The 22,210-nt window shown below is 50.2% G+C and overlaps 1 protein-coding gene, 1 long non-coding RNA gene and 1 other non-coding gene across 5 annotated transcripts in view; 1 reads left to right on the top strand and 2 right to left on the bottom strand.

The window, feature by feature from the left end:
- Positions 1-815: 815 nt before the first annotated feature.
- Pik3r5 (phosphoinositide-3-kinase regulatory subunit 5) overlaps positions 816-22,210 on the bottom strand; it is a 67,585-nt gene continuing 46,190 nt past the window's right edge. The window contains exons 3-20 of one of the 3 annotated variants that reach the window (XM_070001411.1): positions 21,166-21,266; positions 20,445-20,513; positions 18,862-19,000; positions 10,795-10,864; positions 9,335-9,509; positions 8,935-9,088; positions 7,746-7,829; positions 7,343-7,504; positions 6,790-7,252; positions 6,523-6,673; positions 6,123-6,248; positions 5,529-5,657; positions 5,278-5,371; positions 4,615-4,691; positions 4,411-4,504; positions 4,250-4,332; positions 3,300-3,412; positions 816-3,160 (exon numbers count right to left, since the gene is read on the bottom strand). In XM_070001411.1, coding sequence (XP_069857512.1) covers positions 3,019-3,160; positions 3,300-3,412; positions 4,250-4,332; positions 4,411-4,504; positions 4,615-4,691; positions 5,278-5,371; positions 5,529-5,657; positions 6,123-6,248; positions 6,523-6,673; positions 6,790-7,252; positions 7,343-7,504; positions 7,746-7,829; positions 8,935-9,088; positions 9,335-9,509; positions 10,795-10,864; positions 18,862-19,000; positions 20,445-20,513; positions 21,166-21,266 — 2,426 coding nt within the window. In that variant the 3' untranslated portion in view covers positions 816-3,018. Of the gene's footprint in view, positions 3,161-3,299; positions 3,413-4,249; positions 4,333-4,410; positions 4,505-4,614; positions 4,692-5,277; positions 5,372-5,528; positions 5,658-6,122; positions 6,249-6,522; positions 6,674-6,789; positions 7,505-7,745; positions 7,830-8,934; positions 9,089-9,334; positions 9,510-10,794; positions 10,865-18,861; positions 19,001-20,444; positions 20,514-21,165; positions 21,267-22,210 lie in introns of those variants that run through there. The other 2 variants (XM_070001410.1, XM_070001412.1) reach the window with 2 other exon arrangements.
- On the bottom strand, positions 15,311-15,379 carry Trnav-cac (transfer RNA valine (anticodon CAC)). The gene has a single exon. It is a non-coding gene; the product is annotated as a tRNA-Val (tRNA).
- LOC138813197 (uncharacterized) lies at positions 18,700-22,073 on the top strand. Its single transcript, XR_011367739.1, has 4 exons — positions 18,700-18,890; positions 19,878-20,011; positions 21,017-21,283; positions 21,443-22,073. It is a non-coding gene; the product is annotated as an uncharacterized lncRNA (long non-coding RNA).

Genomic DNA, 22,210 nt, shown 5'->3' with positions numbered 1-22,210 from the left:
TGAACTTGGGCCTGGGCACTGTCCCTCAGCTCTTCAGCTCAAGGCTAGCGCTCTACATCCTGAGCCTTCCTTCCTTCCTTCCTTCCTTCCTTCCTTCCTTCCTTCCTTCCTTCTTCCTTCCTTCCTTCCCTTCTTTCTTTTTTGCCACCCCTAGGTCTTGAACTCAGGGTCAGGGTCAGAGAGCTGTCCCTGAGCATCTTTCGCTCAAAGCTAGAGCTCTACCCCTTGAGCTACTTCTGGCTTTTGCAGAATAGTTTATTGGAGATAAGAGTGTTAGTATTAAGCTCACCTTTGGTCCTCAGCTCCACCCAGATCTGAGGCCCTCCCATCCCTGGAATTCTTGCCATACAGCTGGCCCCTCCCTCTCTCCGCCCAGACCCACTGGAAATCCCACCTGAGCTCACTTCCTTCCCTCAGACCCCTCCTGCCACCTGGATGGTCCTGATGCTATGTGCTCCCTGTTGGGGGAAATATGGTTCCTCTAACAAACCTTATAATAATCTTTCTCCTGTGCCTGCCTGTCTCTGCGTGGTCCCCTGGGATGGATGCATGGGACCCTTCAAAGAGTCTCAAGGATTTTTCTGTGCAGGCTGGCTTTGAACCACAATCCTCAGATCTCAGCCTCCTGAGTAGCTAGGATGACAGGCGTGAGCCACTAGAGTTATTTTCTATAGCGTAGAAAATGACAAAAAAAAAAAAAATAACAATGCAGCCCTCCTCACAAGAATCTGTTATATATGTAGTATGTGTAAACTGTCCCACTAGCAGCTGGTTTTCATGCAGCAAAATAAACATAAGCCATAAAGTGTGAGACAAATCAAGTTTTATTGGACAATAATATTAAATTTCGTACAGTATTTCCTGGACATCTGTTGATCACAACCCAGCAGACAAAAAAAAAATAAAAGGTATAAAGGACCAGGTGCTGGTGGCTCCTTCCTGTAAAACTTAGCTACTTAAAAGGCTGAGATGTGAGCATCCTGGTTTGAAGCCAGCCTGGCTTCAAATCTGATAGATCCTTATCTCCAATGAACCAGCAAAAAGCTGGAAGCAGAGGTGTAATGCAAGAGCTCTAGCCTCCAGTGAAAAGACCAAGTGAGACCATGAGACTGAGTTCAAACCTCAGTAGTAGCACACACACACATGTATTAAAGGTATATAGCCAACCATTTTTTCAGCACCTTTCAGAGCAAATACAGATGATTAGGATGAGGGAATAGAGGGAATAGACACTGTGGCTCTGTCCTCTTCTCTCAAGTCATGAGTCCTTTAGACGAGGATTTTATGGACCTTTAAGATCCCCAAATCTTTGAAGCAGGAAAACAAGAAGGAAGGGCTCTGGGTTGGACACAGTGTTATGCTTACAGTTTCTTTCCCCTCCCTGGACCAACACAAGTCCTGCCCAGCCATCCACCACCCTGGCCACATGTATTTGTGTCAACTCCTCTAAGTGCTTCAACCTGGTGGGCTTCCATTTTAGCCTGTCACATTCTATCACGTGTTGGAAGTTTCCCATGCATGAGTCCCATATCCTCTCCCCTCCCCCCCCACACCCCTAATCAAGCACAAGTTCGCTCCGTCTTCTGGGTAGAGGAGGCTGGAAGAGGAGGCCTACGTCATGACTGGAGACCTAGAGCTCTAGACCTTCCCTGATTTGCTCATTTCCCTGTTTCCTCTCTTCCTGATGTGTGAAACTTGAGAGACCAAGTATCCAGGCCTCTGCACAGGTGCTGGGCTGGTCCTAGTGAATTTGTGGGGATAGAATTGTTCTGCACACAATGTGTACCAGCAGTCTCCTGAGGAAAGTGAAATGAGGAGCACTGAGTCCAGCCTGATAGAGAGGTGGGTGGAAAACGGCAGACATCCGAGCAGCCCTCCCTCGACCTTGACAAAGGCAAGTCCTTCTTTAGAAGATACAATTGATCGCCCCTTACCCGCTCAGTCTGGGATCTGGCTCACCCGTGCACTGGGAAGGATCCCATGAAGAACTTCCCAGAGGCACTGAAAGTCTCATAGTGGCCAAAAGGCATTGAGAGTAAGGTACCAATCTTTCCTGAGCACCCATTGTGAATGAAGCACTGGGGAAGGTGCTTTTGTGAACACTGTGGACTTTTTTGGGGGGTCAGTTGTGGGTCTTGAACTCATGGCCTGGGTGCTATCCCTGTGCTTTTTTCACTCAAGGCTAGTGCTCCACCCCTTTGAGCCACAGTGCTGCATTTGGTTTTGTTCTGGTGGTTACTTGGAGATAAGAGTCTTGCAGACTTTCCTGCCCAGGCTGGCTTTGAACCGAGATCCTCAGATCTCAGCCTCCTGAGCAGCTAGGAATTACAGGCCTGAGCCACTGGTGTTTGGCTACTTGTGGACCTTTTAAGAGGAACTTATTTCCCTCCTATTTTAGTGCTGAGGAAATGGGGGCTCAAGATAGTTTACTAACTTCTTCGGACCTCTTGGCCAGTTGGAAACTGAGCTGCTACCGAATGTAAGCCTGTCTGGTCTCTCCAGGACAGAGCCAGAGAGAGGCTCAAGGGAATCCATAACAATTCCTGGTAGTAGACAAGTGAGATGCTCGTGCTGTGTTTCAGAGGATCCAAGGTTCTTGAGAACAAGAAAGTGTGCTTGTATGTGCGTTCATGCTCAGGGGTGGATGGTAGGTGGAAAGACAGCACTGGAGGTCAAGACAGAAATCTCCCACTTGAGCCCCAGAGTAGAGAAGACTAAACTCCAGACACAGAGTCCTTGGGTCTTTGACCCAGTAAGGGTGCCACCAACCAACCAAAGGCTGGAAGAGGAGGTTTACCCCATAGAGGCCCAGAGCCTCCAACCTTCCCTCACAGGTCAACTCCCTATTCTTTCTCCTTCTGCTGTGTGTGCTCATTTCCTACCCAGATCTCTGAGGCCTACAGAAGGACCCTCACCCAGTCCAGGGCCACTCAGTCCCACACAGAGAGCAGCTGCCCTGGAGAAAGGTCTAGAGGAAGACACACAGGGCTTCCTGTTCTGTCTGGAGCCAGGGCTGGGCTAGGGCAGAGCTCCACTGAAAGTCATGATAGGCAGGCAAAGAAGGGAGCAGAGGTCAGGCGTGGCCTGGGCTGGCAGGTCAGGGGACCTCTGGGATGGTAGGCTGCTCTTCTCTGGCTTGTAGCAGGGTGACACCTCACACCTGTTGGAGGAAGGGCAGGGGTAAGGAAGGCCCAGTCCCCCCTCAACCACTCCTAGCCCCTTCCAGGCCTTTGATCTCTCTGGGACCTCCCCCTCTCCCCCACCTCTGAGCTAGAACACAGCTGGGGCTTCCTTCCTACCTGAGCACACTCTGTAGGATCTTTCTCTCATCCTGGTCAAGACAGACAGCGAAGGGGCAGCCATTAGAGCCGATGATTTGCACCTTGTCCACTTTCATCTGTGAGGTACTAATCTGGAAGGGAGAAGCCAATACGGACCTGGAGCTCTAGCCACACAACTCTGCCAGCCCTCAGTGCTCAATCCCCCAGAGCTTCCCAATAGAAGTGTGTGTGTGTGTGTGTGTGTGTGTGTGTGTGTGTGTGTGTGTGTGTGTCTCCCCCTGGCTAATGGCCAGGTCAGGGGAGCAGTCCTGAGGCCTCCATTGGGCTCTACCTGCCCTCTGGCCTCTTTCCATTCCTGAGTGGAAGTGATCCCCCCCCAAGACTGCCCTGCCTACTTCACCCCCCACTGTGATACCCCTGGGGTCTCCCCCACCCCCAGCATGGAGCCCACTCTTCCTCAGGCTCAGGGCTTTCCTGTTTCACATCCTTTCCAAATCCATACCGTCCACAGGACACAGGTCCCACCATGACACCCACCACGCTGTCCACCTGTGCAAACTCCAGACCGACCATAGATAGCCCTTGTCTCCCAGCCATGGGCCCTGCCACTGCCATCCTTTCTGCCATCTCTCGCATTGCACACATGGACACAACACGTACTCATAAACACGTATGTGGCTATGAAGACATGTGATGGGTACACATGCCCATGACACACTCCAGGATGTGTCCAGAGTGTGTCTCAAAGGAGAGGGAAACTGGGCTGGGAAGGTGGCTCGGTGGTAGAGCGCTTGCCTTGCATGCATGAGGCCCTGGGTTTGATTCCTCAGCACCACATAAGCAGAAAAAAGCTGGAAGTGACGCTGTGGCTCAAGTGGTAGAGCACTAGCCTTGAGCTGAAGAGCTGAGGGACAGCGCCCAGGCCCAGCGTTCAAGCCCCATGACTGACTAGGGGGGGGGGCCCTTACCTGGTTAAAGCCCTTCTTGGATTTGGGGTTCTGCCTTTTTACTACTTCTGTCAGGGTTAGCGTCAGGGCCTCCATGCTGGAGTCTGCAAGGCAAAGGAGGCTCAGGCCATGCTCAGGACCCCTTTCCTGGGACATCCCTCCCTTCCCTGACCCCCGCTTACCCAGATCCTCCGGCTTCTGGCAGGCCTTGTTGAGGTTGACAGTGGTACAGACTTTCTCTAGGTTGCTCCAGCGGCTCCGGCCACTGATGGACCCCTGGAACAGCACATCCAGACTCCTCAGCCTTTTTTTTTTTAGGAGGCTCGGGAGGCCAGAGGGAAGAGATGTCTGCTCCTCGTGCTGGGGAGGACCAGCAGTTCCCTTACCTTGCTGTAAATAATCTGTAGTGTTAGAGGGATGGCCTCGCGGTCGCCATCGATGCCCAGTCGCTTGCAGCCAGGACCTGTGCCACAGGCAGACACACTCTTCACTTCCTCTTGCTTAGCTTGGCCTCCCGGGGGGAGGGGAGGGAGTGCCTTCCCTTGAGCCCCACCGTCCTCGGGTCCTGCTGCCCACAGCCTCAGTTCCCTCAACTCCATCCTCCCCAGGACTCAGGGCGGGCCTTCCCAGGGTCCTACCTTGCTCTGGCCTGGCCCTCAGGGCACCTCCCTCTACCAGATCCCTGCCTGGCCCCAGGAGCCCTCCCTTCCCAGGCCCTGCCTTCCTGTGGCCCCGCCCCACGATCCATCCCTCCCTAGGCCCCACCTCCAAGATATCTCCCTTCCAGGGCCTGGCCTTCCTCTTGCCCTGCCTTCAAGATCCCCCAGGCCCTGACCCCATAGCTCCGCCCCCAACGCCCTTCCCTCCCCAGGCCCAGCCTTCCTCTGGCCCCGCCCCCAGGATCCCTCCCTCCCAGGCCCCGCCTTCATTTGGCCCCGCCCCCAGGATCCCTCCCTCCCCAGGCCCTGCCTTCTTCTGGCCTGGTCTCCAAGTCTCCCTCTCCTCCAGTCCCCTCCTCCAGCTCAGGGTTCAGGCCCTGGTATACTCACCCGAGGCCTTGATAGCTCGAGTAGCAGCCGAGTGACCCAGCTCCAGGGAGTGGATGAAGATCTCTGATGTCTTCTCCCCAGAGACAAAGGTCAGCTGGAGGGGTCAAGGGGCAGGTGGGTCAGGCATGCGGCCTCTCCAACAGAGCTGATGCCCAGGAGGGTGGGAGTAAGGGTGCAGCTGGGACTACTCACACTGACCCTGGGAGTATGGGGGGAAGGAGGCGGCAGGCGGGTGGACCGCAGGGCCTTACCTCTGCCTGATAGACCTGCAGCAGCACCGGCCGGGCGGCAAAGCGGCAGTAGTAGAGCAGCATGTCGGCCAGGATGGGCAGCTGGGCAGAGGAGCCCTCCAGGGACGGGGATTCAACCTTCAGGGATTGCTGTAGCCCATGGGGAGGAGCAAAGTAAAGGAACAAAGGGCCAGAGAGCCCGAGGCCAGGAGAAGAAGGCAAGACAGGCACAGAGAAGGCAGAGGGGGCCGAAGCAGGAAGAGAGAGAGGGTGTCATGGAACCCAGGAGAGAGGCCTTGGGGAGCGGCCTCCCTCAGTATCTCTCAGGTGACCCATGGGTCTCTAGGGAGGTAGGTCCCTGGTCAGGCTGGACCACCCAAGAGCTGAGGAAGGGAGCGGAAATCTGAGCTCCTCCAGACTTCTCTGAGGATTTTCCCTGTCACCCCTGTGACCCCCTACTCTTGTCCTCAGTGTCCCCACCAAACTCAGTCAACAAGCATGCTCCTTGTTCTTTCCAGTTGGGACCTCTAATGGAGGCCTTGGGAAGGATCCGCTAAACTCAGCACCTTCTGAGACCCCTGGATCTTCCCTTCCTGTACCCCAGCAGCCACGTACCTGGCATAGGACTTCGGGGGGCAAGTGCATGAGGCCCAACACGTTGCGCTCATACCAAGGGTCAAGCATACCGAGGTAGTGGGAGATGTCATTGGTGCTGTCTTCCCATGGGTTCGGGCCCAGCTCCTGGGACAAGGGACCAGAGTCATTCCCTGGAGACTTACCCCTCTTAGCAGCCCCATGTCCTTGGAGGAGCATGATGGTTTTCAGATTTTGTCCAGTATGGTAAAATGTCATGGCCAAGTGCCAAGGCAGGAGGGAACACATGAGAGTTAAGGGTCAGGCAGGAAGAGGCATCTTGCAGCCGCAGCTGAGTGGTTTGGATGATATCTGCCCAGCAGCCTTCAGGAAGCCGGAACTCCACTTTCCCACCCCATCCGGTCTACAGCTAGAGACATACCACAGGACAGGGATGCTTTGGGGAGTCTGTGGGGAGAGGAGATGGCTGGCTCCGAGGGGCCGGGCTGGTGCTTTGGCTTCGCTTTACAGGCACATAAAAGAACTGAAGCTTGAAGAACCGTGTGAGCAGTGGGCGATTGTTCTCTAGCCTCCTGGCAAGGGAAGATGGTGAGAATCAAAGCCCTGGGGTTTTACTCCTGGACCCTGATCCTCAGGCCCTGGATTCAATCATATGGCAGACCCCCCCCCACCCCCCGATGGCTCTTACCGGAGATTGCTGTATGCCCGAGCTACCTTCCCTGAGATGCGATCGGATCCAAAGACCACCACTCGGAGTGTGGAAGCCTTCGGGTCCTCATCTCCACTCAGGAAGGGCCGGCGGCGCTGGTGGCGAAAAGCTGGGGCCAGGTGCCAGCTGGGCAGCTGGGTGCTGAGCCTGGGCTGGGGCAGGGAATGGGAGCGCTGGGCTCGGGTGGGAAGCTCTGCCGTACAGTCCAGGGGGCTGCAGAGACTCCCCGCCCTCCTGAGGGGCAGGGGCATGTCCGAGCCTCCCTCCAGGCTCTGAGAATCCCTCCGAAGTACCAGCTGGCTGGTGCTTTTGAAAAGTTTATAGATCCTGTGAAACTTCTGCCTGGGCCGGCGGTGGCCTCGGTGTTCGTGGCTTCCGGTTCGCTTCGGCCCTTCCGAGGAACTTTCCTCGCTGTCTTCCACGTAGCCACTGTCCATGCCATCTGTGAGGCCGGACACGAAGGAAGTCAGCAGGTGTCGAGAGAGCGCTGGCCCTGAGGCCTGGGGGGAGACCAGTGACAAGGTGGAGTCACCGGATGCCAGGGAGCTGGTGGAAAGGAGCGAGTCCCTCTCGGTGCAGTGCCCATCCGTTTCCAAATCCTCCTCCTCTTCCTCCTCTTCCTCCTCTTCATCATCCCCCAGGACCCCTGGCTGCAGCAGCTCCTGTTCCTTGAGTAGGATTTCCTGCAGGATGTCTGGAGGGACGAAAAGACACGGTCAGTGGGTGTGGCTAGTGAATCCCTTGGGAGAATGAACCGGCTCCTTGAGACTCGAGGGGGCTAGCCTGGGATAAAAGTGCTGCCCTCCTCACCCCTCCCCTGGTCCCTTCTATTTACAGCCTGCATGGTTCAAGGCTGCAAGCCTTAGACTAGAAAGAAAACACGTGGGCAGTAATGGGGAATGGGCAGGTGACGCAGGGCCCAATCTGCTTCTTACCGAAGCTGTCCTGGTTCCAGCTGTAAGTGTAACACCTGGCCACAGGGATGGGGATGGTGTGGAGCTTGCCAGGTTTTGCAGTGTCTGTAGGAGCAAGAAGGGCAAGAGAAGGGAGCTGGGGATAGGCCTTGTTAGGATGGCCAGCCCGGTCCTCTGGCCTCAGAGAGAAAGCCAGAGTTGGGAGAGGACCAAATGGCCCACAGCTGGATGGACCAAGGTGAAGTTGGAGCCAGGCAGCTAGGTACTCTACCACTTGAGCTATGCCTTTAGTCCTTTCTTTTTGCCCTCAATTTAGTTATTTTTCAGGTAGGCTTGATTCAAATGTCAATCCTTCTACTTACGCCTTCTTGCATAGCAGGGATTAGTGATAGGCAATACTACACCCAGCTTGTTGGTTCAGATGGGAAGGGTCTCCCTAACATTTTTCCCAGGATGGCCTTGAACCACAATCCTCCTGACCTCCACCTCCAAAGTAGGTGGGATGATATGCATGAATTACCTTGCTTAGTCCCTAGAAAGGTTCTTACGAAGAATGGTGTAATGGGAACTGCTAATTGACCCTCAGTCTGTTCCCTTATCCTGTCTGGAGAGATGCTGAGAAGACATTTTCCGGGATCATGTGAGACAAAATGTGGCCATGTGGCACAGGTGGGCCTCAGAGGATATATGCAGCCAGACCCGTGGCTCACACCTGTAATCCAAGCTACTCAGGAGGCTGAGATATGAGGAGCATGGTTCAAAAGCCAACCCAGGCAGGAAAGTCCATGACTCTCATCTCCAGTTAATCACCAAAAGCCAGCAGTGGAGCTATTGGCTCAAGGGATAGAGCAGTAGCCTTGAGTGGGAAAGCTAACAGGCAGTGCCCAGGCCCTGTGTTCAAGCCTCAGAAGAAACCAGCACCAGAAAAAGACACTCAGCGCAGATGTGACCTGCAGCTTCCTCTTCAGCAAGCCTATTTTTTCCCCCTCTCTTCTTCCAAGATACACCCATGACAGTAGCTCACATCTTGCACATGGAATGGTGCCCTGATGGATTGTGGAGCCCACGCTGCTGAGGAACCAGATCCTGAAAGGCTGTGTGGAGCAGAGCAGTCACCAGACCCACTGGGCTGCCAACCCAAGGGGCTACAACAGGGGATGAAGAAAGCAGGCAGAGCCCGGATGCTCCCCTCCCCACCCCCGAGTCTCACCTAAGACTCCGGGGAAGCCAGCTTTTTCTCCGACTGCCCGCAGCTTGGTCCTGAGCCACTGCCTGGCCTCGGCTGGGTCCTGGATGCTGGATGCCAGTTCCTGAGCCTCTGCTGTCTCTGTGAAGATGTCTTCCAGCTCTGCTAGGGTCTTAGACTGAAAGCCCAGGAGGATGCAAGGTGTATTTCTGTCTGGTCTGGTCCAGCTCACAAGATCTGATCCAGGGCAGCAGGGTCTCCTGGCCCACCTCCCCTGTGTCTGACTGCATGCCAGGCCTTCAGTCCAAAGCATGCTCCTATTCTTATAGCATGAGCCTTCTTGGAAGGTACCAGGCATCAGCAGCTGAGCCTAGCGCCTGGGCACCACCCAGCACTGCCCACCATGATGCCCCTGGGGTCCCACCTGAAGCCGGTGGTGCAGGCTGGGGAGGTCGCAGTGGGCGCCGAAGGTGGCCTGGAAGGCATGCAGGAGGAGGGTGGTATAGGCGCTGTGGGGTGAGTGGCCAGGGGTGCTCAGCTGGTCTGCCACAGCAAGGAACTCAGCCTGCACCTCCATGGGGTTCAGCAACAGCACGGTGCTGGGACACAGAGGGGGACACAGATGGGTAATGGCGCCTGGGCCAGGGTGGAAGGCCAAGGTGGCCGCACCCTTCGTGCCCCTGTGGCTCTGTTTGCTGGAGGCCCAGGCCTCCTTACAGCCCTGCAGGGCCTGCACAGGGGAGGCAGCAGGCCAGGAGAGGATGGGGACAGGGTGGGTGGAGGTGGGGGTATGTGTCTGGTCCCACTACCAAGGAGAAGGTTTGGTGTACTCTAGAGGAGTTTGCGCATGATGCTTACAAAGGATTTTTTCAAAATGGAGCTGAGGGGTTCTTTGTTTGTTTTTTATTTTGCCAGTCCTGGGGCTTGAATTCAGGGCCTGGGCACTGTCCCTGAGCTTCTTTGGCTAAAGGCTAGCACTCTACTACTTGAGCCACAGTGTCACTTCTGGCTTTTTCTGTGTATGTGGTACATGAGGAATCGAACCCAGGGCTTCATGCATACTAGGCAAGCACTCTACCACTAAGCCAATTCCCAGCCTGAGATTTTAAAGGAAGTTTGGACCTTAATCAACCAACTTTCCTTCAATCTTCCCTCCCTCCCTCCGTTCCTCCTTCCTCTCTCTTCCTTCCTTCCTCCCTCCTCCCTTTTTTCCCTCCCTCCCTCCCTCCTTTTTTCCTTCCTTCCTCCTCTCCCCCCTTCTTTCTCTCCTTTTTTTTCTCTCTCTCTTTCTTAGCCTGGGCACTGTACCTGAGCTTTCTAGTTCAATGCTAGTACTCTACCACTCCTGGCTGTATTTGATGGTTAATTGAAGATAACAGTCTCATGGACTTTCTGGCCTGAGCAAGCTTCAAACCTTGATCCTCAATCTCAGCTTTGAGGAGGTAGGATTATAGGGGTGAGCCACGGGTGCATGGCAGACAATGTATCTTTTGTATAGATCCTAGACACAAAGGCTCGGAAAATGCTGTTTGAGTAACAAGAGGAATATACACTGTGGAAAGATACCAAGTTAGACTGGTTCAAATCCTAGCTTGCACCCTCGCCATAGTTGAACGACCTTGGGGAAGCCCCTTGACCTCTCTGATCTCAAATGTCTTCATCTGTGGAGTAGGAATGAAGGGAGGTAATATGGATCCAGTTCTCTGGCATGAATGATGCAGACCCTCGGCCCGGAAAAACATAAATATACTCACAAAACACCACCCACAACTCCAAAGCATCCAGGTGCCCAGAGGAGCTTAGTGGTGGTGGTGGATGGGGGTGCTGGGGTGTAGGGGATAGTGGAGGAGGGGTTTGCCCTGTCTCCTCCTCCCCAACACTTACACAGTGGAGCTGCGGTGACTCCTGATGGACAAGCCCTGCTCAGCTCTCACCAGTCGCTGGTAGGAGATGCCTATGGGCCAACGTGAGAGAGAGAGAGAGAAAAAGTGAGCTCACCTGTCCCCTCACCAGCCACGTCCCACGCCTTGCCACGCGTGAGCCACGCACTGCAGCTGAGGCTGGAAGCTCCCCGGCGGGGCTCAGAAGAAACCTGGAGAAGACCTCAGCCATCTGTGTGGCCCTGAGCTGGTCACTGGATGGCTGAGCCTCAGTTTCCCCACGTCAAGGGCAGCACAGAGGGCTTCTCATCAGCCCGTGATTCTCGGCTGGGAAACTGGCACAGTGGAAGGAACAGCCCTGGGCCCAGGATGCTTTGAGTCCCCACCTCCCAGACAGTCCTGAATCACTGGCTCTGCACCCCTGCGGGGCTGGCATCTTCCTATAGTTGGGGGGGGGGTGTAGTAGGCACTCCACAGTCCCCCCCACCCCATTCAGCACAGCCAGGCAGAGTCCTTCCAACCTCTGCCTGAGCTGGGAAGCTAGGGCCACCCCTCTGGTTAGGGAAAGCCACGACTGGGGATTTAGATATAGTGGCAAACACAAAGGCCACACATTGTGTTTGGTAAATGGCAGAAACTCTAACTGGGGACCTAATTGCTCTATGCCTTGGCTTTTCTGGTTATGGTCAGTGTTATGTTCCTGAAACAGTGGCTGGACGCCATCTAGTGGCCATTCCTATATATTGCAGAAAAAAGCACTATCAGTGCTTTGGTTTGCAATGGTTTGGTGGGTGGAGGTCCCCCTTCCCGACTTCCTTGAACTGCAGGGCACACGGGTGAATATTACCCTTTTCTGCTACTACTCAATTTAAATTATTTCATTTGCTGGTGTTGGGGCGGAACCTTCCAAGACCTTGTGTATGCTAAGCAAACCCTACCACTGACCTGTACACCCTATTTAATATCTCTACTGTGTCATCCATACCCTGCTAATAACCCTGTTCATCTTTACCCTGTTCTGTTAGGTCTGACTGAGGACATGTAGATGCCACACGGCGGGAACAGCAAGCTGTGGAATCACTCTCTCCATGTGGGGTTATTCCCTGAAATACTAGACTCTGGGCTTTGAGCCCCCCTCCCTCCAACACACACACACACACACACACACACACATAATGACTCATACACAAGTTGCCTGTGATTGTTGCTCAGGATTACTGATCCATTCTTTACAGGCAAGGTTTCTGGTCTGCCCAGTAGAAAATAAACCTGGCACTGATGTGACATTTCCTGATACCCCCAGAGCCAGACACAAGGTGGCCCTCTTGGAGGGTGGAGTCAGGAAGTAAGGGGTACCCCCAGCCTTGATAACCAGCCCACTTCCTCTGCCACCCAGCCACAGTTTCCATGGCAACAGGCGCCCTAAACCTCCATGGGGTAGAGGGAGAGTCTAGCTCCCTGGATCCCTTGTCCTCTTCCCCCTGGGATTCTGCAGAAGCTAACACTTTCCCATTGCCTATTTTCTTCAGTGATAGGAAATCTAGAGAGGGAGCCTCCATCCTCAGAGAGCACGCCATTGTACAGATGGGGAAACTGAGGCACAGATACATTGAATGTCTTGCCAACCCAGACCCAAGTTTTGAAACTGCTAAGTTCTCTGGCTTCCATTCCAGCCTTCTGTCCTGTCCTGTCTCTGCCTTTCTCAGCTGGGATTTCTGGAGGACTGGACTGGAGTGGGGTAGGGGAGCCACAGGAATAAGGATCATGGAACGCCACACAAAAGCCTTTTATTTCTGACAAACTCACCTCAGGGTTGTGGCAGGGCGGTCCCTGTATTTAGTCTCCTGTTTACTGTGGATGAGGGTTGGGGCCTGGGAGACTGACTTGGGGAAATGAGTTAAGTTGCAAGTGATTTTTGTTCAGAAGAAAAGATAATGCCAAAAGTTCTGGTTTTATTCCACTGTATGATGGCTCATTTTGTACTTCATTTTGCTATCTTAGTCTGGCTTGTATGAAGAACTTACATTTTTTTCTTTTCTTTGGCTTTCCTTTCCCTTCCTTCCTTCCTTCCTTCCTTCCTTCCTTCCTTCCTTCCTTCCTTCCTTCCTTCCTTCCTTCTTTCCTTCTTTCCTTCCTTCCTTCCTTCCTTCCTTCCATTCTTCCTTTCTTTCTGTCTTTCTTTCTTTCTTTCTTGGTGGTGGTTCTGAGTTGGGATTCAGGGCCATGTACTTGGTGGACAGGTGGTCTACCACTTGAGATACATCTTACCCTTTCTTGCTTTAGTTATTTTTTCTAGCTATTATTATTAAAATTATTGTTATATTTTTGGCCAGTCTGAGGACTGAACTCAGAGCCTTGAACTCATTTGTTTTGCTTGCTCATGACTGCTGCTCTACCACTTTAGCTATGTTTTGCCTCCAGGTTTTTGCTGGTTAACTAGAGCTGGAGTCTTCTAGACTTTTCTGCCTGGGTGGGTTTTGAATTGGGATCCTTCAGATCTCAGCCTCCAGAGTAGCCAGGGTTCTAGTCCTGAGTCACCAGTCCTTGACTATTTTTCAAATAAGGTCTAATTTATGCCCAACCTGGCCTGGACTATAACCCTCCTATTAATGTATCTCGAGTAGCCTGGATGAAAGATAGACTCCCCCACATGCAGCTTTAAAAACTTTTTTCTTGGTTGAGATAGAGTCTTGCACATTTTTTGTCCTGGCTGGCTTTGAACTGTGATCCTCCTGATGTCTGGCTCTTGAGTACCTGGGGTTACAGACGAGCTACCATGCCTGACTTCTCATATTTTTTCCTTAAGCCCTTTCTACCATTTTGCTATTCCCTCAGCAATGAATGGACAATAGGAAGCACGGGCTTGTTGTAATATTTAAATACATTCTTGAACTGTTTGAAAATGGTTATCTGACAGGCGAGAGCTAATAGTTCCTGACTTCTGCTTTCCCTGGAAGAGAACTTTCCAGCAAGGGCTGCCTCGCGTGAGCTTCCCCCTGTCCAGGCGTCTGATTTCTCCCTGTTCATCAGGGGCACTGAGGTGTCACATGGTCCCAGAGAGGGGGTGCAGCGCAGGCCCTTAGCAGGGGGAAGGGAGCCAAGGCTCCCAGCATTCCCTTTGCTCGGGGCCTTCATTCCAAGTGCACCTCCAGGGCTCTGCCTGGCTCTTGCTCCCCAGGCTCAGTTTTCTAATCTCACTGGTTCTAGCTTTACCTCTGCTTCCCTTTCCACTTCACATCGGCTCATAGGATGCCAGCATCCTGCCGCAATACCTCAAGGCACAGCGTGCATTCAACTGAGGTGAGCCAGTTGGCTCTTCTTAAAACTGGGAAGTGGTCTCTCCACAGATGACATCCCTCCCCAGCCAAACCTGGAGCTCGAACTCAGGGCTCTGTTGCTTGACTTTTTCACTTAAGGCTGGCACTCTACCATATCTCCACACTGGCTTGTTGGTGTCTGATTGGAGATAAAGGGTTTCATGGACTCTCCTGCTTGCCTGTCTTTGAACGGCAATCCTCAGGTCTCAGCCTCCTGAGTAGCTAGCTACCAACGTCTGGCTTTCATTTAAATCTTTGGTATGCACCAAAGGCCCTGTCAAGGCAGTTGTATTTTGAATTCTTTCCCTTGAAATGGTAGAAGGAAAGAAAACAAATTTCCTGCTTTGGTTGGGGGGTGAGAGAAGTGGGAAGTAGAATGGAGATTGAACTTCAGCTGGCTTGCTCATTTAGGATGTCTTAGGAAGGTAGATGAGCAGACTCTTTAGAATATACCTGAATACCTTTCTATGTGTCACATCATCTCCTCAGGAACTTTTCAACTCTTATTAACTCTGCATCCAAGGATCTACCACGAGGAAGGGACATTTTACAGGTAGACTTTGGGCTTGGCTAACTCTACCTGATCATTTGTAACAACAGAATTTTGATTGGTTGGGAGAAGACAGATCAGCTGATTGGTTGGTGGAAAATAGATGGTTAAACTGGGCACCTGTGGCTTATGCCTGTAATCCTAGTTACTCAGGAAGCTGAAATTTGAGGATTGTGGTTCAAAGCCAGCCTAGACAAGAAAGTCCGTGAGACTCTTAACTCCAATAAATTTCCAGAAAACTGGAAGTTGCGCTATGGCTCAAGTGGTAGAGCACTAGCCTTGAGCTGAAGAGCTGAGGGACAGCAACCAGGCCCAGAGTTCAAGCCCATGACCGACAAAAACAAAAACAAAAACAAACAAATACAGATGGCTAATTGGTTGGGGGACAGGCAGATAAGCTGATTGGTTGAAGTACAAAGGTATGACCCTTCTAAAGGAATTTACAAGCAAAACTTCAATACTGAGCTTTTTAGGGAGCATGAGTTTGGGGAAAAGTTTCTCCTGTGTTGTTTAATCTGTATGTTGGCAATTAGGTGCTGTTAATACTAAACAGGATGTAGAGAAGGTAAATACTATCATGGACAACCAAAGTTGAATTACAAGATATGTGAAGGCGTGTTTTTTTCTTTTTTGCTTCTTTTTCTTTCTTGTTTTGGTACTACTAGGACTTGAACCCAGGGCCTCCTGCTTGTGAAGCAGGTGCTCTACCACTGAGCCATGACTGCAGCCACAAGGCTTACATTTTTTAACTTAACAATTTAGTAAACATCTTTTTTTTGTTGTTGTTGGTTTTGGGCCTTGAACTCTGGGCCTAGCACTGCCTCTGAGCTCTTCACTCAAGGTGAGCGCTCTACCACTAGAGCCACAGGACCACTTCCGGTTTTCTGGTGGTTTATTGGAGATAAGAGTCTCATGGACTTTCCTTGCCCAGGGTGGCTTTGAACCGTGATCCTCAGATCTCAGCCTCCTGAGTATCTAGGATTACAGGCATGAGCCACTGGCGCCTGGCTTAGTCAACGTTTTTTGACCTGACAAACTGGTCCTATCATATCACTTGGATACAGCATCCTGAACCATGGTCAAAATGTAGGTCTTTGTTCCTTGGCAGACGGTTAAGAAGAATGTACTGATGAGCGTCCTTGTAGATGCTACATCATTGCATTTCTATAGTTACTCATCAGAAGATCTTTGCTAATTTGGTAGGAAAAAAGCTCTCTCACTCTTTGGTTTAGCATTTGCTTTATTACTCATTGGGGTAAGTATTTTGGGAGCCATTGCTTAGCCATTTGTGGTTCTTTTGTTGATGCACCTAGGGCTTGAACTCAGGGCCTAGGCACTGTCCAAACCTCAAGGCTAGAGCTCTACTACTTGAACCACACCTCCATTTCTGATCATGTTCTTTCTATGGGTGTATTTACTGTTTACAAAGTAAAAAAAATACCCAAAGCAAAACAAAAACAAATTTTGGGCTTATATATTTATATATTCATTTTTGCTGCATTTAATTTTTAATGTTTCATTTATGGGTGGATTCCCATGTATAAGATTTAATATTATGCTTTCAGATCTTTTTAATTCTTTATCATTGTTGATTGGGGATGCATTTGACAGCTCTTCTCGCTGGCTCAGGCTTCTCCCTCTTGTAGTTTTTTTGCCAGTCCTGGAGCTTGAACTCAGGGCCTGGGCACTGCCCCTGAGTTTCTTTTGCTCAAGATTAGCACTCTACCACTTGAACCACTGCACCAGTCTGGCTTTTTCTGTTTATGTGGTATTGAGGAATTGAATCCAGGGCTTCATGCATGCTAGGCAAGAATTCTACCACTGAGCCACATTCCTAGCCCAGTTCAGGCTCCTGTAGCTTTTTTTTTCTGATTGTACAGTGTTGCTTTTTATCCTTGGATCTCTCACTTATTTGCAAGTTATTTTGAGGCTCAGATAGAACTTGTGTTTTCTTTTTGGAGAGAATTCTAATTCATTAAAAAATTGTCAAGGGGCTGGGAAGGTGGCTCAATGGTAGAGCACTTGCCTTGCATGCCTGAGGCCCTGGGTGCAATTCCTCAGCACCACATAAGCAAAAAGAAAAAAAGCCGGAAGTGGCACTGTGGCTCAAGGGGTAGAGCGCTAGCCTTGAGCTGAAGAGCTGAGGGACAGTGCCCAGGCCCAGAGTTCAGGCCCCACGACCGGACCCCCCAAAAAAATAAAAATAAAAAATTGTCAATTATCCTGACAAACTTAGGACCTGGGCATTGTGCCTGAGCTTTTGTGCCCAAGGCTAGTGTTCTACCACATGAGCCACATCTGTACTTCTGGAATTTTGGTTGTTAATTGGAGATAAGAGTCTCACAGAGGGGCTGGAAAGGTGGCTCAGTGGTAGAGTGCTTGCCTCGCATGCATGAGGCCCTGGGTTCGATTCCTCAGCATCACATAGCAAAAAGGAAAAAGCTGGAAGTGGCGCTGTGGCTCAAGTGGTAGAGTGCTAGCCTTGAGCTGAAGAGCTGAGGGACAGCACCCAGGCTCAGAGTTCAGGCCCCACGACTGGACCCCTCCCTCCACCCCCTGAAAAAAGAAAAAAGAGTCTCACAGAGTTTGCTGCCTGGGGTGGCTTTGAACCTCAGATTTCAGCTTTAGGACCAACACACACACACACACACACACACACACACACACACACACACCTTAAGTAAATGCATAAATGGACAAATAAATGCTATCATAGAATATTTATTCTATGAAATGGACCAGTTATTGTGCTAAATTTTTAAATGATTGTACTGGTATTTTGATTATGGTTACACTTAATTTTCCTAGCTCCTGATATTATTATAATATTGATGTAATCCACTAGTGATACCTATTCAATTATTTTTCCTTTAGGAAAGTTTGTTTTCTCTAAGTAGAACACTCACTTTTCTTTCATTTAAAAATATTTTTAGTGGCTTCTATCAATTTTTTTCCTCCCATTATATTTTCTTACTGGTTGATGCTGGTATATGGCAAAGTTCTGGACCTATCTGTTCTGTAATTCTGACAAGTATTCATTCAGGTGATTCTCTTAGACTTGAGAGATAAGCATTTGCCTGAAAGTTAAATGATTAAATCATTATTGTCTCCAGGTAGGGAAACAGTCTTTATTTTTGTCTTTTTGCATAGGCAAATACTTATGAGTGAAGACAGAAAGGTACCTGAGTCAGAAAGTAGAGGAAGTGTCTCTAGCTTTTCACCGTGGTCTCTTGCCATATGCAAAATACTTCTATGGCAATACTTTTCATATAATGAGGTTTTTGTTTTGTTTTGTTTTGTTTTTGTCCAGTCGTGGGGCCTGAACTCTGGGCCTGGGAGCTGTCCCTCAGCTCTTCAGCTCAAGGCTAGCACTCTACCACTTGAGCCACAGCGCCACTTCTGGCTTTTTTCTTTTTGCTTATGTGGTGCTGAGGAATCGAACCCAGGGCCTCAGGCATGCAAGGCAAGCACGCTACCATAATGAGGGGCTTTGAATACCAGTAATGGATTGGAAGTTTACCAAATGTCTTCGAGGCACATGTGTTGAGATGTGAATGTGGTTTAATTCCTTAGCACGATGAGTTACTCTAACTGGGGGCTACCTCTCAGTACATTCTACTTGGTTAGGTTTTCTCTTGTGCTCTTGCTCTTTTCTCTGACTTCATTCCCATGTCTATAACAGTACTTGCAATCTCCCAAGAACTTCTTCTCAGGTCTCCTCTATGCACACTTGATGCAAAACAAGGCCTTGTTCAAACTGTCTGGTGCCCATCAACGTGTGCATCCCTGGCAACACCAAAATGGAGCCACGTCACTCAGTTTCCTACTTGTTTGCATTGTAAAGGAGACACATAAAGCCTCATGTGAGCATTCTGTGGGCTTCTCTGATTGATCCACACCACCTTAGAGACCCTCTTTGGCTAAGCTCTTCAGAGGAACTGGCCAAGTGGTGGTGGTGATGGGGGTCTCTTTGTTCTGGGCTCTATCGCCCCCTGGTGGTTCTTCCTTGAGTTACCGCTCATGTTTATGGTTTTAGCCCACTGAGCCCCACTCTGTGTATGATGAAGAGGAGATGCCAAGGCTGTGACCCTGGGCGGGGTTTTGCAAGGTGAGGAGGGTCAGCTCTAAAGAACAGTCTCAGAAGAGCCAGAAGCATCCTGACCACATGAACTCTGCCCTTTGTGCCAGTGTCCTGGACACTTACCTGGAGCCTTGAGCTCAGCATCGATGAAGGTGAGCAGTTCTTGGCAGATACTGCAGTAAGGAACTGGCCACGTGAGGAACTGGTGGTAGGTTTTGGCCGCCTTCAGGAGGAGATCTGACTCAGGTGGAAAGTGTGGAGTCTAAGGAGGAGAAGGGGGCAATAAGCAGGGAGGTCCAGACGAAAAAAAGCTCATTGGTATTCCAAAACTACTCCCTTTCTAGAATGTTCCACGATGGATGTGTATTTTGTGGGAATAGTATATCCCAGCATAAGGTCAGGAAGAATTATCAGTGACTCCCCAGGAGTGAGTTACAAATGGGATGGCTTTGACATGTGATCCTCAGATCTCAGCCTCTTGAGTAGCTAGGATTACAGGCATGAGCCACTGGCACCTGGCTTCAGAGGTCATTTTAAATGGTGCCATTGCTGCTGTTCATGCTGAGGAACACTTTTCAATGCTTAAACTATTTTTTTTGCCAGTCCTAGGGCTTGAACTCAGGGCCTGGGCACTGTCCCTGAGCTGCTTTTGCTCAAAGATAGCACTCTACCACTTGAGCCGCAGTGCCACTACCAGCTTTTTCTGTTTATGCGGTAGAGCAATCGAACCCAGGGCTCCATGCATGCTAGGCAAGCACTCTTCCACATTACCAGACTTAAACTGTTTTTTTTTTTATTTGACTATTCTCACTACAGGGGAATGCTTATTCTTTTTATTTTATTTTATTTTTTTGCTGGTCCTGGGGTTTGAACTCGGGGCCTGGGTGTTGTCCCTGAGTCTCTTTGCTTTCAAGGCCAGCACTCTATCACTTGAACCACAGCACCACTTCTGATTTTCTAGTGGTTAATTGGAGATAAGAGTCTCATGGACAATCCTGCCTAGGCTGGCTTTGAACTATGGGAATGCTTATTCTTTAAGTAGCTCGATTCCGTGTCTATGAGTCATTCAGTGTCACCAGTTGCTTGGTGAAACTGACCACTGGGAATGAACAAATGAGGTGAAACTTTTTATGGCTTAGGAGCACACACACATGGACACAGTTCTTCAATGAAGCCCAAAAGATGCCAGGCACAATATCTTGAACCACATGGAGGCCTCTCAAGATGGCGGCTCCGGTCCTTCTCAAGGCTGGAGAAATGTGGATCATTCATGGTAAGAAATATATCCTGTATTCATCTAATCACTCAGTGTGGATGATTCAATGTGGAAAAAAATGTATTTTGTACATATCCACGCTCACCTTGCATTCATGTATATATATATCCTGGATTTATATGAAAATAGATCCTGTACCTATCCTGTGTTCAATTAAAAATCACTTAAATCATTAAAAAGGACCAATTAAAGTCCATTAATCAATTAAAATATGCTTATATATGATATATATTTACATATATTTGTATATATATAATCAATTAAGATGTAATCAATTAAGAATAGATCATACAGTTATATAGATGATGTTCTCAAGGTATTAGAGTTGAAACACATCTCAAGTGTCATTGCCTGGCAGTTCCTTTCTGTGGCCCAATGAAGGTTGCTCTTCCTTTTCTTCCCTCTCCTGTCCCTGCCCACTTGAACTTACACAGAGGACCGTGGAATAGAAGAGCAGAGCCAGTGGGGCGAGGAGGTCATAGGTACCTGTCTCTTGGACCTATGGAGAGGAAAAACAGGTTAAAATGCTAAAAATCTCGTTGCCCGTTCTGGAAATCTGGAGACTTGAGGCACAGCAAAAACTCTCTGCCTCTTCAGTAGTAGCCAGCCTCCGCAGGCTCGTTTGGATTGTTCCTTTCTCTTTATCCTGAGTAGATATTGTGTGTACCACAATTGCTTTTCCATCCCTTCTACAAAGCCCTTCCCTTATGCCGGGCACTGGTGGCTCACGTCTGTCATTGTAGCTACTCAGGAGGCTGTGATTTGAGGGTCATGGTTCGTAGGTAGCTGGGGCAGGAAAGTCCCTGAGACTCTTATCTCAGAGCTAGAAGTGGAGCTGTGGCTCAAGTGGTAGAGCATCAATCTTGAGTGAAAAAGAAGCTAAGGGCTAGCATCCAGGTCCCGAGTTCAAGCCCCAGGACTCCCGGCCTCCTCCTCCACCCCCACACGAAGTGGCTTGAATTCAGACTCCTGGAGATCCTGTTATGTGTTCACATTTTCTAGAAACTCTCAATGCACAGCTCTGCTGAAAGACAAAACTCATGGGCCCTAGGCCTTGGCCATGCTCCTCTGGTGGTCTGAGCACCCTAGACTTGCCTCCTTCCTGGACGCTGGGCACCAGCGGTGCCCTCTGGCTCTGCAGCTGGCCTCACCTGGTGGGTCTTCTGGAGGATCTGCTCCAGGAGGATGAGGAAGTGGCCGGGGTCCCTGCTGACCAGCTCCTGCAGGCTCCAGCAGTTCAGACACAGCCCGGCTGAACAGAAGCAAGAGGTAAGTGGTCAGTCCAGGTGTCTGGCTGCTCTCAGGCTCACAGGCAAGGGTGATTGGCTTTGAAACTCTCCAGAGAGTCTTGAAGGAATTGCTGGGGCAACACTCAACCCTATCAGTTCCCACCCAGACAAAATGACCCATTTTTTCCTGCATTCACAGGAGGCTGCCTCACACAGGGATTGGAGACACGAGCTGAGGATCCCCACAGAGACCCACCAACTGGCCCAGACTCTGTTCTGCACCTCTGGGACACCAGTTCTCCCACTGTCTCCCCTGATCTGTGGTCCTGTGGTGGGTGCCGGTGCCTATGATGCTCAAAGACATTAGATCAGAAGCAGATCATTCGGCAAGAATAGAGAGAAGTCATGTCAACAGCCACCCCAGACCCAAAGGAGAGAGATCCTGGGGTTTCCAGCAGGGCCTGGCAGTGGAGACAGGAAGAGGAAGCTAGATTATTTACGGTCCAAAAAAAAAAAGAAAAAGAAAAAAGAAAAAAACTCCAGTGAGACTGAGTATCACCGTAACTTCCCCAGAGGATTTTTAGTTTGTCAGTCTATTTCCTGAAGTCAGCATGGGCAAACCCCTAAAAATGAAGGGAAGCTCACAGAGGGGAAAGGCTGTGTGTATGATGGGGTAGAGAGGGAGATGGACTAACCATACATTTTCCAGAGCTCGGTTCCTAACTGCCTCATGTCTACGGAGCCCTCTCAGAGCCCCAGATGCTCTCTCTCAATCAGTTCATGAGTCCCAGGTTAAAAAAACCCCCATCAATTTCAGATATTTTCATCTCTCTCCCTCTGTAACTATCTATATATAATGATATAAATAAGAAATATATAATACTTGTCAATGAGTTATTAATTATATATTAATTATAGATACTATAAGTATATATTTGTATATGAATATATACTATAAGTATATTAT

The sequence above is a fragment of the Dipodomys merriami genome, unplaced genomic scaffold (assembly GCF_024711535.1).
Source record: "Dipodomys merriami isolate MVZ:Mamm:240054 unplaced genomic scaffold, mDipMer1.0.p SCAF_59, whole genome shotgun sequence".
NCBI lineage: Eukaryota > Metazoa > Chordata > Mammalia > Rodentia > Heteromyidae > Dipodomys > Dipodomys merriami.
Note: the sequence above shows the minus strand (reverse complement) of the source record. Positions and strands in the feature narration are given on the sequence as shown.